The sequence below is a fragment of the Neofelis nebulosa genome, chromosome 6, assembly GCF_028018385.1.
Source record: "Neofelis nebulosa isolate mNeoNeb1 chromosome 6, mNeoNeb1.pri, whole genome shotgun sequence".
Lineage (NCBI taxonomy): Eukaryota > Metazoa > Chordata > Mammalia > Carnivora > Felidae > Neofelis > Neofelis nebulosa.
The window spans coordinates 153,221,743-153,239,885 of NC_080787.1; the positions used below are offsets into that span (position 1 = coordinate 153,221,743).

At 51.4% G+C, this 18,143-nt stretch overlaps 1 protein-coding gene across 5 annotated transcripts in view; it reads right to left on the bottom strand.

Moving 5' to 3' along the window:
• Positions 1 to 18,143, bottom strand: part of RPS6KA2 (ribosomal protein S6 kinase A2) — a 354,515-nt gene that overhangs the window by 226,325 nt on the left and 110,047 nt on the right. Inside the window, exon 1 of one of the 5 annotated variants that reach the window (XM_058735874.1) lies at positions 1,807 to 2,421. The exons of the other annotated variants lie outside the window; for them this stretch is intronic. Within the exon in view, the coding sequence (XP_058591857.1) occupies positions 1,807 to 1,857 (51 nt within the window). The 5' untranslated portion in view covers positions 1,858 to 2,421. Of the gene's footprint in view, positions 1 to 1,806; positions 2,422 to 18,143 lie in introns of those variants that run through there. 5 annotated transcript variants of the gene reach the window in all.

An 18,143-nucleotide genomic window follows, 5' to 3' on the forward strand; every position in this document is an offset into this window, starting at 1 on the left:
GAGACGGGCGCCGTCTGGGGCTCGCGTCCCGGCTCAGAGCGCGGGGGCGGCGGGGGGACCTCCCTTCCCTTTCGCGGCTCCTGCAGCTCAGGCCTCCCTCACCTGTGACTCCACAAGGACTTCCAGGGGCCGGTCTCTCCTCACAAACCCTGGCAAGGCCCACCAGGCCCCCCAACAACCGCTCCTGCATCCCAGCCGGGCACCCCCTGCCAAGTCTGCGTCCTCGCAGGGGCCAGTGGGGTCTGACCGCCTCCAAGACACTTTCTTCACCACTGCACCCAGTTTATACCACATACTGTGCGCTCCCCGTTTAGTACCACAGTGTGCACGGCACCCCAGGCCCTGACACGATCTAAGGACTCCGGTCTAAATCTTCAAAGGGACTGCAGGCCCCGTGGGGTTGAGGCAAAGGCATATTCCAAATAACAGTGCTGAGTATGTTTCAGGCGTTTCTTTCTTTAAAAAAAAAAATCTTTTTTAACGTTTATTTATTTTTGAGAGACAGAGCATGAGTCCGGGAGGGGCACAGAGACAGAGGGAGACACAGAATCCGAAGCGGGCTCCAGGCTCCGAGCCGTCAGCACAGAGCCCGACGTGGGGCTCGAACTCACCAATCGTGAGATCATGGACTGAACCAACGACGGATGCTTAACCAGCTGAGCCACCCGGGTGCCCCAGGCATTTCTTTATCCAGGCATTTACTTGTTTATCCAAAGATTAGAACGGAATATTACGAATCACAGAAGGCTAGGAGGAAGCTGGCCAGGGCACACACCCCGCCCCCCCTCGCTGGGCAGCTACCCATGATGCTCAGTGAATATCCACAGACCAATTAAAGTCAACCTCTTACACAGGACCAGTAACAGGACAGGGAATCCTGTTGGGAGAGTGGACCACAAATTAACAAAGACACTGTTCTGTCAAACGGGATTCCCAGGGGGAGACAAAGGTGAGCCAGGCATGGGGGTGCTTGTGCCAATGCCCCACAGAGCAAGTCCAGATCCAAGACCTCACCTCCCACCTCACCCTCACCTGCTGGCACCTGCTGGCTCAGGGGAGGAGGGCTGGGAGGACAAAGTGGTCTAAAATAAGCAGAGGGGCACCCGGGGTGGCTCAGTCGGTTGAGCATCCAACTTCAGCTCAGGTCATGATCTCACAGTTCAGGAGTTCGAGCCCCGCGTTGGGCTCTGTGCTGACAGCTCGGAGCCTGGAGCCTGCTTCGAATTCTGTGTCTCCCTCTCTCTCTGCCCCTCCCCTGCTTATACACGCACGTGCGCTCGCCCTCTCTCAAAAATAAACAAACGTTAAAAAATAAATTAAAAAAATCGGCAGAGACCTAAAAGGACTGAACGCCACTCAGCCTCCTACCTTGTGCCTCCAGCTCTAGATAACCTAAACTCGCCCCTTGCGGAAAAGAAACCGCTGCCCCCAGAGACCAGAGCTCGAGCAGGGGCCCAAGAGCGAGCGAGGTTCTGCAGTCTCAACGGCGAGATCAAATAACGTCTGCCAGAGAGCAGCCGCTGGGCAACAGGACCCCCTCGCGAGTCAACATATAAACAAAAACAGCAGCCAAGCGGGACGAGTTTGCACCTAAACGAAGAAAAACAAATGACAAAAGTGAAAGTTAAAAAAAAAAAATCACACTCCGGGTCTCATATTAAGTATCAGGAAGCGAGGGGGAAAGGTTAGCAATGTCATGGGTGACTTTGAAATACAATTACCTAAGGGACTGGCCAGTGTGGCTCCCAGATGGGACAACACGGCGTGCTCCGAAGCAGTTTGTAAAGAAGCAGCAAAGGTACTTACTAACAGCGCCCCGTAGAATTTCGAGAAAGCTTGCCGGAAGCGAGAAAGCATCCTGCCTCGGTGAGAAATGGGTTTAGGGCCGGGAGTCGCCCGCTCCTCCTCCTGGAGCGTGGACAGTCTCACTCCCCCACGTGCCAGAGAGCACACCTCCCAGTGGGGTTTGTCAACATTCGGGCTGGTTCTCCCCGGGCGGCAGCAACACGCCGTTCCCGTGCAGCGAGGCCAAATCAGAACCACTTTTAGGGACTGACCTAATCCAGCACCCCGGGCTCATTTACTTAATATAGGGACCGCCGTCTCCAACGGGTGGCGAGCGGGCAAGGTTGGCCACCTGTTCTGCTGCGGGTCTGCCGGGCCTGAGCGAAGCCCAGATCAGACGCGCCACTAGCTGGAAGCCAAGGGCGGTGGGGGCAGCTGGACCACACGGCCGACCGCCCCGGCCAAACGCACACGCTCTGCTCTGTCTTCGTGCCCGGGAGCCGGCAGCGCGGGCCGCTAAGAACGCGACTCCCGTCGTCGTCAGTCTTGCTTCCGTGCGTTTTTTTTCCCGGAGTCTCTCTTTCTGTCATTTTGAGAAGCTCTGACCTCCTCGAACCGTGGGTAGGGCCTCTGCGAAAGAAACCTAAAACCGGGAGAACGTAAGCCATGTACCAGCGCCACGCGGCTTAAGTGCAAAGCCACAAAGATTCACTGTTCCTGTGTCCGACCGCTGTCCTCCGGGTTCCTAAACCGGAACCTCTCTCCAGATCTGTGGCCACGGATGTCTAAGGCGGACCCCGATGGTTCATGACATGGCCCCCGCCGTTCTGAAGTGACGGAGCTTAAAAAGAAACGTCTCTGCCCTTAATATCCACCCCAACGGCTCCTTGACGGGCTGTGGCTGGCGGATTCAACGTGCCGTTTCGCCTTCCCTGAGAACACAGCATGCCCACCAGCTCGAAACTCCCACCACGCCCGCTAGGCTCCTCGTCTGTGCGTCCCCAAACAGCAGCTAAATTGGCCTTAGCAAAGTTGGGCAGAAGGCCCACAAAAATAAAAGGCATAAAAAATAAGGTCCACTGACCGTACTGCCGCTGAGACACGTCTCGGCCAAAAGCGACTCAGCTGGTTTGCGCAGCCGAGGGGTCAGGACCTCAGCCTGCCTCCCGTGACTGACTAGCACCACTCAGGCCCCCGCAAGGAACTCTCCCCTCGCTCAATGCGGATTCTCACCACCATGTGGAAGGACAAAACTAAGACGCGTCTCTATCATGCACCAGAGGACGTCGCCGTTCGTGGGGAATCTGCGTGGCATTTTGGACGAGCAGACAAGAGAGTATCTTTATGCCCGTGAATCCCCCGCAATTCACAGGGGTGGCCCGTCCAAACGCTCCTCACGCCCACACGCGTGGGGACTGGGGGACCTGAGGAGTTTCACCTGGCAAGTCAGACCTACGCAGAAACCACCTGCTTAGCTCCACGTCGAGGCGAGCACCAGGGGCAGGAGGCCGGGCGATTCTTCCCCGGGGAATTTGCACAGAATCTCCCCCGTTTGGAGCCGCCTGTCACTCACGGCCCGGCCAATGCAGTGACGTCACTGTCACGGCATCTGCTGCCTCGCTAACTGGCTCAGTTGTGGAGAGGTTTCTAGTAACGTTCCAGAGCTGAAGGCGGAGCTCCCCGACCAACGAGAAAATGTCTCCAGCTGCCAAGTGCGGCCTCACGGGGCTTCGCCGCCCCCAGCTGGGGTGAGGGCACAGGCCACCGGGGTCACAGCTGCACGATCCAGGAGGGCGGGGGTTGCTTCGGCCCTGCCGTGGGAACCACTTCCTGCCGCGTGGCGTTAGCGACCATCCACACTGCTAGCTCCGGACGGTGTCCGGCTGACCTGTGTCCCCGACCTCCAGAAGCCTGTAGCAGCACCTGTCGATGGGGCACCCGGTGCGCGGCAGGTGGCGCGGTCCCCAGGGCCACACCGGCTCCTTCTCCCGGCTCCCCGCTGCCGGCTCCTCTGACGGCAACAGCCAGGCACACCTTCCGCCCGTGACTCAGCTATTGGGGGTCTTTCCCTTTCGTTCCCACGTGGACTCGGCCTCTTCTCCGTCGTGTCCTTGTTTCCATCATCCTCTGCACCTGCCACGTGTCTCCCAGTTGCCGCAGACGGGAGCCCCCGACTCTGCATCTCGTAACCCCGTCTCAACCCGTTCTCCACAGCGTGACCAGAACAACGCCGACATCCAAGCCTTATAATCCTCGAGGACCCCGTTGTCCTCAGGACAAAGCCCAAGGCCCCGTAAAATGGTTCCCGAGCCCCCTGCCCTGTTGTGGCCCCAGTGCACCCCTCCTTGCCTGCCCACCCCTGCTCCTCACCTCCTCCCTTTCCCCCAAGCAGGGTTTCTCCAGGGTGTATGCTGTGCCTTCGATCTGGCCAACTCCCTCCCGGCTTCCTGTCCCCAGACAAAAGTCTAGGGGGTGAATCCCCCAGCCCTGTTCACCTCTGTGGTGTCCTGGGTCACCCTGTATGGCCACAGCTGTCTTGGCAGGTGTGGCCTGCTGGCTTGTAGGCCCCGGAGGGCAGGGGAGTGCCTTACCCACTCCGCACACAATAGCACCCCTACTCGGGAAGGAGGGGCCGCTGCTCTGGCCCCCCACATACGACAGGTCATTAAATAAAGTGTGTACACGGGCACAGCCCACAGCCCTGCAGGGCCACTGTCCTGATCAGCCACGTTCTGGATCCAAGAAATGCTGTTCCAAACTCTTACCCACATCTTCAAGACCCAAGAAGGTGAAGGCAGCGGGGGTGAGTTCCCCGGGGGACGCAGACGCTGCTCCAGGAGGGGCCGGCACCCGGCTCTCAGCGTGGAGCCACCAGACACTTGCACATCACTGTCCCCTTCCCAGTACTGCAAGTGCACATTTTCTCGTTTCTCTCACGCTGCAGTTCATGATGTGAGAGGTGCTCACCGCGGGGCTGGCGAAAGCGGTGCACGGCAGCGGACTGAAGTTCGTCGCATGAAACAACTCACGTTACTCGTGAATCTTTACGGACATATACGTGCGTCGGGCCACACGTACACATTCCAGATTAATGGGAACTGTTTAACGTTACAACAACAGTCCTGAAACGAATGCTTCCGTTTCTCTAGCGAGAAGATACAGTGAGCTAATTCACACTCAACAAGCCAAATGGCTCAGAAAATGGTAGCCTTGAGGGAAGCTTCCCACCAGCGACCGGAGCACTTGTGGCTGCCAGAAGAGAATGCTCTGGATGCTGGTCCATCACTGAACGCGTTGACCGTTCCTCCCAGCGGGGTGCCAGCCCCCGACGCGATCGGCATGTTACGCGTCATTCTCCTTGCACATCCGTGTGTTCGAGAGAGATGCGGTAATCGCTCAGGCTGTGAAATAAACCCTGGAAAGCAGCGGTGAGTGAGAGGCACGCCAGCCTCGTGGCGCTAACATTCCGCTCCAGGAACATCGCTGAACAAATGACTACAAGTTACGTATGCAAACGCAGTTGTTAGGACTCTGCATAGCGGGTCATCTGGAGAACGGGGAGCGGGAAGACAGGGGCACCCCTGCGAGTGTCAGCAAAGCCAAAACCCAACAGGCGAGTTAGCGGTCGTCTACGCTGAGAAAAGTGAAAACAGGCGTCTACGCAAAGACCGAGTATCAAACAAAACACAAACACAGCAGACCCCGCGTGAGCAGACCCAGAGCCTGCGGTGGGTCTGCTCCTTCAGAAGGCACTGGAAGGCCACGTGGTGGGAACCAGCGGGGACCGTGGCCGGCTGCATCTTGTTCTGTCCTAAGTGCAATGGGACCACGAAAGGGTTTTAGCTAGAAGGTGTTTCTCTGCGTGGTAACTGCCTCTGACCAGGGAAGAGCTGGACGAGGTGCGGGCAAGTCTCCGGGAACCAGCCGGGAACGTCGCTCGGACCACGGCTGCGTGAAGGGCAGAGTCATCTGAGATCCCACGGGTGGGGGGAAACCTGGATGGGTGACTGACTGGCTGCAGGATGAACAAAACTGGGGGGGGGGGGGGTGGTCAGAGATGATCGTCAGAGACCCGCCAACGTAGGCGGAGAATGTCGTTTATACCCAGATGACAGCTCCTTTTTAACTCCACGCCAGACTTCCCTTCCAAGCTTCAGGCTAACGTGCCCGCTGCCCACTCTCTGCTTGAAATGTTATTTCCACTTGCACAGAAACTCAGCTAACAAGTCCACAGCTGAACACATCATTTTTTCCCCCTGAACCACCCATTAAAACGAACAGCTCCTTCTCTATTTTTCCTTATTATTATAGCAAATGGTCCTACCATTTGCTAATCATCTGTGATGGTTAATTTTCTGTGTCAGCTTGACTGGGCCCCTGGGTGCCCAAGTATTTGGCCAAAGATTATCCTGGGGGTGTCAGGAGGATGAGATTAACATTTGAACAGGTAGAGAATAAAGCGCATTACCCCCCTTAATGTGGGTGGGCCTCGTCCAAAATCGAGTCCCGAATAGAATAAAAGGGCTGACCCTCCCTGAAGGAAGGGGTACTACCACCTACCTGACGCTTTCAAGCTTTCAAGCATCTGTCTTCTTCCTGCCTTTGGACTTGAACTAAAACATGGCTCTTCCTGAGTCGGGGGCCTGCTGGCTCTTGGACCGAAACTTACACCACTGTCTCTCCTGGGTCTCCCGTTTGCCGACTGTTGATATAGGGACATGTCAGCCTCCACAATCGAGTGAGCCCATTCCCGGTAATACCTCCCTCTCTCTGTCTAGATAGACAGACAGACAGACAGACAGACGGATACAGATATCCAGATAGAGATATCTATAGATAAATACATACGTATATCCTGTTGGTTGTTTCTCCGGAGCAGCCTGACCGATACATCAGCCAAAGAGGGGATGATATTGCCCAGGAAGGAGATAAAGTTAAAAACCGAACACACAAAAAACCCTAGAAAATGAAGATAAGTTCGAGGGTGGTACCACAACGGTATCCGCAAACTCTGGAGTGCACAAAGAAACAGGAATGAGCAGGATCGCTTCAAAGTCAGGTAGGTTGGAACGGGGGCAGGGCAGCCTGGGTGCACGGCCAGCCAGCAAGAGCCTCCGTCTCCCAGATTCCCATCCTGCTGAGTGCGGCCATGTGGCCGAGCTCCGGTCACCGGTACGTGTGGGGGGTTGATGGGACTCCCCAGCACCCCATTTAAGACGGACTCAACGTGCTAGGCTCCCCTTTCTGTCTTCCGAAGGGTGGACACCCAACCTGAGAACGATCCCGTCTGAGCTCCATGGACGAGGACTTCACCCTCAAAGACAGCAGAGTGACAATACGGGCAGTCCCCAGATGACGCCGTGCAGGAGAGCCCCCCTCCCCCCCCCCCCCACTTCCCCACCAGCCTGGACTGGCTGCGTCGGTCCCACCCCCCGCCAGATCCAATCCTCCCTGACGTTAGTCACGATGTTCTGGAGCCTCTTTGTTGTGTCCTAGCAGAATCAGACCCTGACACATCCACAGATTAAGCAGCAGAGCCACTGGCAGCGGCCCTGGGACAGGGCTGGAGGGGACGCCTGTCTGCGTGGTCACTGCTGTAGCCGAGCACCAAAGAGTGTCCGCACCGGGGGGTGCGGGCGGAGTGAACGGACAGCGGGCAGAAGGTGCAGAAGTGGGGTGAGAGTGGGTAATTACAACAATTTACGGTGACGAGGAGAAAACACTAAATCTAAGGAGCGAGCATGTGTAAATCTGGAGTGAATGTGTGTGCACGGGCGTGTGTGTGTGTGTGTGTGTGTGTGTGTGTGTGTGCATGCACGCGTGCAGAAGAGACTGGGACATAAACAAAAATGGAAAGACTGAAATAAGAGTATTAACCCACCTTGTGAATCTCCCGATTACCTTTAGAGGAGGAAAGATACTTTCTTAAACGGGGTTGGGTGTGTATAAGCAGGACCTGTAGGGTCAGAGCAGGAATCTGAGGCTGTTTCTGAGCGATTTGCTCTTTCTTTCCTTATTTCGTCTTCCTCCCTTTCTCCCCTCCTCCCTCCTTCTTTCCTCCTTCCTCCCTCTTTCCTTCCCTCCCTCCTCCCTTTTTCCCTTTTCCCTCCCATCCTTCCTCCTCCCTCCTTCCTCCTCCGTCCTCCCTTCCTCCCTCCTCTCCTTCCTCTCTTTCTCTCTTTTCCTCGTAAGAAGCAAGGGCGACTGGAGAGAACGCTGGCCAGAGGGCAGGTCAGGTTGAAGTGCAGGGAGAAAAGCGGGAAGTCGTCCCCGAAGACAGAGCACAGTGAGCACAGGCCCACGCTAGGAACAAGGGGAAAGTTCTTAAAGGCTGGGCTGGCGAGGCTGGGTCCACGCATCCTTATGGTAACAATGTACCCTGTAGTCGTCAGAGTTCAGACACATGGAGAACAGGAAATGACTGGCTCCTTCCAGGTTGTGTTTTTCCCCCGTGACCAGATTAAAAGTCTACAGGGCAAGATATTTCAGAGTCTGCAGCAAAGTTACGATAGGACCTTTGCTGGCCAGAAGGAGGTGACGACAGGAGGGGTGGGTGGGCCAGGCGGCGGGCCCATCGATGGGCGGGAGATTCTACTGAGAGGACGCACGTCTACAGCGTGGCTTCCATTACAGCCGGCGAGAAGGACAGAAACGGAGCGAGACAATGTGCAGGATCACTTGTCGACTGCGGTGACGGAGTTCCCGGGATGACAGAGTTTAAAGCAGCGGCATATTTGGAGAAGACGGAGAACGTCACAGGAGAGGGGGAGGCGAAGGAAGTAAGAGGTGACGGCATCGGATGAGGTTTTCATACGGATGTCGAGGACATGGGCATGGAGGCTGGGTGGGCTCCAGAATCAGCAAAGAATCGCCGTGGTGACGCCACGTGGAGTGGACAGCCACGCAAGTACAGGGACGAGTGGTGAAGCCAACCGGGTGGGATGCAGAGAAGCGCGAGGTGTCCCAGTTGACGGGAGGGCTGAGCCCGGGAGCCACCCGCCCCAAACACGTAGCACCCAGGCACAAGATGCAACGGGGGAACCAGTCGCCCCCACTGGGGAGGACCCCAAGGCAGAGGATTCTGGGAGAAGAGTCTGAGGACATGGGGAAGGTGGATGGGAGCACGGGGCGTCGAGGGCAGCGTTTGGGAGGGTGTCTGCAGTCACAGGCATGAATGTGTGCGAGGGAACGAGTGACTGCGAGGTCGTGCTTTGAGTGGCGGCGGTACGGAAAGGGGGCGGCGTGGGGTGCGCGGGCTGGTCATCTTGCCGGAGAAGGACCTGTCCCGGACCTCTCCCTGGACTGACAAATAATCTGACATCCTTCATTCACCTCCATCCTTCATTCTCGCAGAGTTACCTGACAGACCCTCTCCTGCATTTTCCGGAATGTTCTGTTGATGTGAATGAGGTCACTCTGAGATGGCTGGTTCTTCATTAACTGCTGTTTCTCCTATAGACCTGTCTCACCCGTCATTTTAACCGTGTGTCCTGGCCTCGTGCTGATGACGACCATCGAGTTCTCTGCTCTGGGATGGGAAGGTACCGCACTCTGGCCTCTCAGAACCAGGAACTCACATACGGTCTGATATCCTCTGTCACAAAGACACAGATTGAAATACACATCCAATTGATAAGGACCCTTGTCCAGGCCAGGAGACTGGAACCCACATCGGGCAACCAAAGAGGTTTAATGTTTAACGGAACTACTTTCCCTCTACTCTTATCACACTCTGTACCCACAAAATAACGAAGGTCGAGGCCAAGGAACATCCTTTCTGAGTTCGGCCCTGCCCTTTCCTTGCTCTGTGACCTTGAGAAGCTCGTGGGGACACTGAGCACCATAATTTCTCCATCTTCCAGATAGAAAGAAGTGCCCTACGCTGCCTGCCTTGCAGGTTGCTGGGAATGCCGAGTGACTCAGGACATGTGGCACAATATCACGTTCACGGTGACATTTTATTGGTCCGCATGCATCCTAAAAGAGCTTTCACCCAAGTCAGAGCTTATGCCTTGAGATGCTATAGTTAGAATTTGTGTTTACTCACTGGATGTGTCTTCGGTCTCCCTTTCACACCTGTCCTTTCCCAAACTGTCCCTGGGGAGCTACGTGTGGGATCACACTGGAGTTTTTTTTTTTTTTTAATTTTTTTTTTTAACATTTATTTTATTTTTGAGACAGAGAGAGACAGAGCATGAATGGGGGAGGGTCAGAGAGAGGGAGACACAGAATCTGAAACAGGCTCCAGGCTCTGGGCTGTCAGCACAGAGCCCGACGCGGGGCTTGAACTCACGGACCGCGAGATCATGACCTGAGCCACCCAGGCGCCCCATACACTGGAGTTTTCAAAAATGATTTCTCCATTTTCCTCTTCACGAGGACCATGTGACGAGCACCACGTAAGGTGGGTGCTGAGGATGCGTCTTAGCCTGGGGACGTGGCTAAGCGCCTGGCTCTTCTTCCTGGACAGGACTGCCTCGTCCAGCTCTCATTCAGACTCTCCCTCCAACAAACCTTCTTCCACTGTGTCCGTAGACTGCCGTCTCCGGCTGGTGATTGCCCTGCCGCCACAGGCCTTCGTTGGGCTGGGGGGCACCCCGCATCATTGGGTCTGACTTTCCAATACGTGTCTCTCCGGGTGGATGAAACTCCCCATCATTTTCTAAGCTGGACTCACCTCACCAAGCGAAACAGGTAAAATCATGTTATCACCTACATCACGATGTGACGCGTCCTGCTCACGGAACTGCTCGTAGCCGATGGATGCCAATGGCGACATATATCGATCAAAACACCCTTTCCCAATCATGCGATCGTGGGAACCGGACTTATTCCAAATACGGCATCTTTTTTGCATTATACCCCAGGTCATGGGGGAGGCAACTTCCTCTGCAGGAGGGGTCACGGCTCTATGGGACTGACAGTGCACCTTGTACACGGGGTTCAATTCACACGAGCTGAGATCACTTTTTAAACCCAAAGAACACACATATTGACTCCATTAGGAAGCCCAAAACATGCTTTCACTAAGTTGCCAACATCAAACACAGACACAGCCTCGAAGAGGAGTTAGCTGGTAATCTAGGCCACAGCGGGCCCTCAGTGTGTTGCCTAAGAACGCGCGGCCTCCGGGAGGGCCTCGCTTCCTTCCCACCCAAGCCACTAAACATGCATCTTCTTTTCTCCTCCAGTCTCCCTCTTGGTTACTCCAAATTTCTTCAGGGGAGAATGAAAAAGAAAAGCAGCGCCACCTAGCCTGTGAGGTCAAAGGACAAGGGCTTTGTTTAGAAGCACGCAAAGCTCTAGTTAACTTTGATGACAGTCCAGAGAGCCTGGCAGCTTCCAATTTCTTTTCTGCAATTCAATTAAGCTAATGTGTACATTTCTGCTTTAAGGCGTTCATTTTTTTCTACACAAGAGAAAAATAAAAGGAGCCTGGGAAAAATTCCGAGAGCACAAAATCTAACAGACAAATGGAATCATTCAGCATGATTTCCTCAGGTAACGTTTGTTTTATGAATTCACTTTCCAGTTGTTTCTAGTTGTCTTAAGAAGAACTTAAATTGATTCTGGGTACTGTTTCCATTTCTTGGAAGGGACCGGCTCACATTTCTCACAGACCGCTGGGCTGGAGCTTGATTTTTCATAAGAGATGAGGGTAACATCTGGAGAACTGCCACATCCCCCCCCCAAAAGTGGGGTAAGTTTAACTCGATCATAAATAACAGACACTGAAATGCCCCTCACAGGTACAGCAATCTTAAATAGTAATAAGGCAGTTGTTGGTAACATACACTAGGTAGCCAAGGTGTTTCAAGGTCAGTTTCTTCTTCCAGAAGCTTCCGCAGATAATCAGCATCTCCCAACCACCCACCTGATCCTGTCCAAAAGCAATGCCCTGACATTTGCAAGTTACTGATGAAATGCAGCTTGGTTTGCTACGGGCATATGTTTTATAAAATGCATTTGTAGGGGCGCCTGGGTGGCTCCGTCGGTCAAGCATCTGAATTCGGTTCAGGTCATGATCTCGTGGTTTATGAGTTCGAGCCCCACGTCAGACTCTGTGCTCACAGCTCGGAGACTGAAGCCTGCTTCGGATTCTGTGTCCCCCTCTCTCTCTGCCCCTCCCCTGCTCATGCTCTGTCTCTGTCTCTCAATAATAAATAAACGTTAAAAAAAATGTTTTAATGTATTTGTAGCGGACAGAGTTGGGACTGACTCGACATGAACATGATGTGGGAGACGCAGGGGGCATAGGCAGACTTCTCCAGCACATGGAAGTCACCACGCTGAACACCAATGACCCTAACACAAGTGAACACGGCACCCACTGACCCATGTCTCTCCCCTTGGTCCTGTTTGGCCACATGCTCAGTCTTGAGAGTCTGTGTTGCAAGACTCTCCAGGATCTTTGTCAAGAGGAGCGAGCCCAGATCATCTCCAGAACTTCTGCTGGTGGTTTCACTGCATTTTGTGCAAAGCCTGCAACCGTCCCTCTCTGTCCTTGCCTCCCCGCCAGCCACCCACCCGTCCTTGCCCGTTCTGCCATCAAGCCGCCTTTGTCTTTCACTGTATTACAGCAGAATTCCATCTGTACTCTAGCATACTTCATTTCATAGGAATTTGAAGTGTTATTTCCTATGCAAGGATTTCTTTCCATTTCAATTTAAGTTAACGTACAGTGTAGGATTAGTTTCAGGAGAATTTAGTGATTCATCACTTATATATAACACCCAGTGTTCATCCCAACAAGCGCCTTCCTTAATACCCATCACCCGTTTGGCCCATCCCCCTACCCACCTCCCTCCCATCAGCCCTCAGTTTGTTCTCTGTAGTTAAGAATCTCTTATGGTTTGTCTCCCTGTTATTATCTTATTTTTCCTTCCCTTCCCCTATGTTTGTCTGTTTTGTTTCGTAAATTCCACACGAGTGAAATCATATTTGTATTTCTCTGACTTATTTTGCTTAGCATAATGCACTCTAACTCCATCCACGTTGTTGCAAAAGTGGTAAGATTTCATTCTTTTTGATCGCCGAGTAATATATATGTGTACCACATCTTCTTTATCCATTCGTCAGTCGATGGACATTTGGGCTCTTTCCATAATTTGACTAGTGTTGATGGTGCTGCTATAAACATTGGGGAGGATGTGCCCCTTTAAATCAGTATTTTTGTATCCTGTGGGTAAATACTTAGTAGTACAATTGCTGGGTGATAGGATACTTCTTTTTTTAAAACGTTTTGAGGAACCTCCATATTGTTTTCCAGAGTGGCTGCACCAGTTTGCATTCCCACCAACAGTGCAAAAGACTTTCTCTTTCTCCACATCCTCGCCAACATCTGTTGTTTCCAGAGTTGTTCATTTTAGCCATTCTGACAGGTGAGAGGTGGTATCTCATTGTGGTTTCGATCTGTATTTCCCTGATGATGAGTGATGTGGAGCATCTTTTCATGTGTCTGTTAGCCATCTGGATGTCTCCTTTGGAAAACAGTCTATTCATATCCTCTGCCCATTTCTTCACTGGATTATTTGCTTTTGGGGGTGTTGAGTTCGATGAGTTCTTCATAGATTTTGGATACTAACCCTTTATCCCATATGTCATTTGCAAATATCTTCTCTCATTCCGTTGATTGTAAATATTTATACCCCCAACCTGAAAGCACCCAAATATATAAATCAACTAATCACAAATGTAAAGAAATTCATGGATAATAATACCTAATAGTAGGGGACTTTAATATCCCCACTTATAGCAATGGACAGATCATCTGAGCAAAAAATCAACAAAGAAACAATGGCCTGAATGACACGCTGGACTGGATGGGCTTAACAGATATATTCAGAACATTTCATCCTAGAGCAGCAGAATATACATTCTTCTTGAGTACACATGGAATATTCTCCAGAATAGATCACATGCTGGGTACAAATCAGCCTTCAACAAGTACAAAAAATGGAGATGCACATTTTCAGACCACAATGCTACGCGACTTGAAATCAACCGCAAGAAAAAATTTGGAAAGACCATGGATACTTGGGAGATTAAAGAACATCCTACTAAAGAATGAATGGGCTAACCGAGAAATTGAAGAGGGAATAAAAAAGTGCATGGAAGCCAATGAAAATGAAAACACAATAGTCCAGAACCTTTGGGATGTAGCAAAGGTGGTCATAAGAGGGAAGTATAGGGGCACCTGGGTGGCGCAGTCGGTTAAGCGTCCGACTTCAGCCAGGTCACGATCTCGCGGTCCGTGAGTTCAAGCCCCGCGTCAGGCTCTGGGCTGACGGCTTGGAGCCTGGAGCCTGCTTCCGATTCTGTGTCTCCCTCTCTCTCTGCCCCTCCCCCGTTCATGCTCTGTCTCTCTCTGTCCCAAAAATAAATAAAAAACGTTGAAAAAAGAGGGAAGTATATAGCAATCCAGGCCTTATTAAAGAAGGAAGAAAGGTCTTAAATACACAACCTAACCTTATACCTAAAGGAGCTAGAAAAAGAATAGCGAATCAAGCCCCATACCAGCATTAGAAGGCAAACAATAAAGATTAGAGCAAAAATCAATGATACCAACATCAAAAAAACTGTAGAACAGATCAACGACACTAGGAGCTGGTTCTTTGAAAGAATTAACAAAATTGATAAGCCCCTAGCCAGATTTATTAAAAAGAAAAAGGAAAGGACCCAAATAAATAAAACCGTGAGTCAAAGAGGAGAGATCACAACCAACAGCACAGAAATACAATTATAAGAGAATACTATGAGCAATCATATAGATGTCAACAAACTGGGCAGTCTGGAAGAAATAGACAAATTCCTAGAAATTCACACCCTACCAAATCTGAAACAGGAACAGAAACTTTGAACAGACCATAACCGGTAAACAAATTGAATGAGTAATCAAAAATCTCCCCACAAATGAAAGTCCAGGGCTGGATGGCTTCGCAGGAGAATTCTACCGAACATTTAGAGAAGAGTTAATATCCGTGTGAGGATTTTTAATAAGGATTATTTTTTTAGTTAGTGCTCTGGTTACAAATTTTCTAAGGTTTTGCATATTCTATTGCAACCCAGTATTTCCCTAAGCCCTTGCTATTTTCAGTGGATGATTCTGCACACTGCAAGGTTTCTCAGGAACACAGGTACTGCTTTATAAATAACGCACCTGTATTGCCAATCCCTTAGTGGACACTTCAAAGGCAGGATATCTCATTGCATTCAGCGGCTCACTTTTATTCCAGTCGTGGTGTTGATGTATGGAGTTACAACTCACATACTTAAATTAGCTTCTTAATATTTTGTGTTTACTACAACTTTGAGAAGTCTACCGTTATTCATGTATCCAGATATTTAAGTACAATTGCTATAAATTGTGATGTAGGATTTAGACCTTATGAACAAACCTCTTTGCCTAGATGTGAGCCTCAATTTTCTCTGACACATAAGGACATCTTTAAGCGGAATATTCTGGGGGCATCTGGGGGCCTCAGTCGGTTACGCGTCTGACTCCTGGTTTCAATGATCTCTTTTATTAGGATGTGGTAAAATGGTCAGATGCTAAAAAACAGGATAATAATAATTTTGGTGTAAACAGAGTCTCCCTTCCTGGAGACTCCGCATCTTCCCTGCTCTCGATGCTGGCGAAAGGCAGGAGAGCACAGAAGGTGCCCAGTGACACCGCGCGGACGAACGTGGCCTGCTCTTGCAGGAAGCACCTGTGACCGGGCAGCGTGCGCTGGTGACACGGGCAGACATCACCGCTAATTAAATCAGTGACAGTTGTGAATTGTCTCTGAGGGTTCCCCACCACGGCTTACTTTCCCAGACGACCGAAATCTTCTCATTTTCAACTTGAGTGACGGTTTCAGAACAGGTGATTTCCGAACGGGAGTCTCCTCCACCCATTTCCATGGGCAACAAGAAACGGCAAATTGCGCCATCAAATTAAAGGCTCTTAAGCTTTGTGGATGGGGTTGAGTTAGTCACGCAGACAAGTGGGAGAAATGAGAAACACGGGTAATGTGCTGCTCGGTGTGTCAATATTCAAAGAAGGAAAACGAGCAGGATCACGGGCTGCGAGCCAGGAGCCAGGATGACGGTCACCCCTCATTCTGCCAGCCAACACCGCTTGAGATGTCACTTATCCTGACTAGGGCTCGGTGACGTGACCTCTTAAAATTGGGCAGTGAGCCCTGCTGCTGACCTCGCTGCGTGCTGCTGAAGAAGTGACAGACGGTGCCCGCAGGGTGCTCTGGACACGAACGTAACAAATCACTGCTTTTCTTAATGGAGGAACCAGAGCCATGGTCCCGGAAGCCGGGAATCTTGACGATGGGGCATGTACTGACATAATTCCACGACAGAAGAGAGGAAACTAAGACGGGTTTGTGCATTACTTTAATCTCAGCTCTCATTCCACTTCTGATCATTGTTATTCTTCCCAGCGCCTCTGTCCCGGGAGAGTCAGAGTCTCCAACGAGATTTGGGAGGAACTTGACGTACAGGTAGGTCGAGAGGATTAGGAAATGTCAAATAACAAAAAGACGACGACGAGAAGGAAAGGAGTGAACTTAGATCCTGGCGCATTCTGTAGCCAGCTGTGTTCAATCTTTCCCCGACACCGTCTGGACTTAACAGGTCCATCGATGCACCCTCTATTCTCCAGGGTGGATTTAATTATCGTCAACAAGTATTTTTCAAATAAACACTTCACTTTCTGAGTCTGCCTCTGACTCATCACAGCTGAAAACAAATTAGGGGTTGCAAAGGTCCAAATCGTGAACAGAACAACTGTGATTTTCTAAACGGAAGGACATGTTTAAACATCGGCGAGACCTTCCATTTTCACACACGCCATATTCCATATTTAACCAGAATCTGCCATATAAAGTCATGTTCAAAATCCCAAGGGAGTACTAGTCAAATCCGGACAGGGAAGTGTAATCGCATTCGTGTCTTGGGTCAGCACACAGTGTCTTTTTCTCCTTATCAATGCCCTTACGGCATCACCTGGGCACATCAACTAAAGAATGTACACCACGACTCTCTGAAGACCTGGAAGATTCCGGTTCTATTTTGCTTTGTATGTTATGCCTCATTTCGAATCTGAAGTACTCAAGGTAAAACTCTAGCTGTAAGCCCTGCAGATGCTGGGACTTTAAATCAGTAATATCTGATTTAGATGGATACTCGAACATTGCCCTGAACCCAGATTATTCCCCAGCACGGCTCATCGCACCAGATGCACTCCTCAGCGCACTTTCTTAAGCAATAATGTGTGCGTGCACGCACCTCGTGTGGGTGGGTACAAACACTGTCTCTCTTTTTATTACGTCCTGGAAGTAGATGAATTACATACGCAGAAGGTGAAACACAGATTCTTTTCCCTATCCCTCTCACTAAGATCAAGCAAACACTCTGGACATTTCATGGAAAACAAACACAAGATTGTGAACCGTGGAGAGAAGAAGGCAGGTCAGCTAAAGACTTCAGGACCCGAGGAGTGACCTGGGGGTCAGTCCCCTGGGTTTTTCTTTTTGCCTTGCATATCCCACCCCCGGAGCTGAAGAAACCAGCAACCGTAGATACTAATGGGCATGGTGCGGGGCGGGGGAGAAGGAGATGAAGTCCCAACAAGAGCCGGTGCTCTCACGTGGAGGAGCCTGGAGTCCTCCCTCACTGGGCTACACTGAGGTGCCCAACACCCCCGTCTACTGCCCAGTGGGCAAGAGGCCTCCAACCACTGCTCAGTGGTGATAAGCCCACACCATCCCTTGGTGGCAGTGGAGGCCACGCAAGGAGCTGGAACATCCCCTTCTGCCCAGCAGTGACAGAACCCCCCCCCCCCGGGAGAATCAAGTGGAAAGACGTGGTCTCCCACCCCTCTCTTCAGGAATGAGGTGGCGGCCTCGCCTGCTCTGCTGGAGTGGTGCCAAAACACACCTGCTAAGCCTGAGTCTTGGAAAGGATCTGGGGGGGCGCCCGGTTGGCTCAGTCGGTTGAGCGGCCGACTTCGGCTCAGGTCACGATCTCGCGGTCCGTGAGTTCGAGCCCCGCGTCAGGCTCTGTGCTGACGGCTCGGAGCCTGGAGCCTGTTTCAGATTCTGTGTCTCCCTCTCTCTCTGACCCTCCCCCGTTCATGCTCTGTCTCTCCCTGTCTTAAAAATAAATAAACGTTAAAAAAAAAAAATTAAAAAAAAAAAAAAGAAAGAAAGAAAGGATCCAGGGTCTCACAGCAGAACAACCAAAAATGCAGATTTCAACCACACCAAAAAAAAATCACTCATCACACCAAAAACCAGTAAGATCTCAATCCAAATGAAAAAAGACAACCAACAGACGTGAAAACAGGATGACAGAGAGGT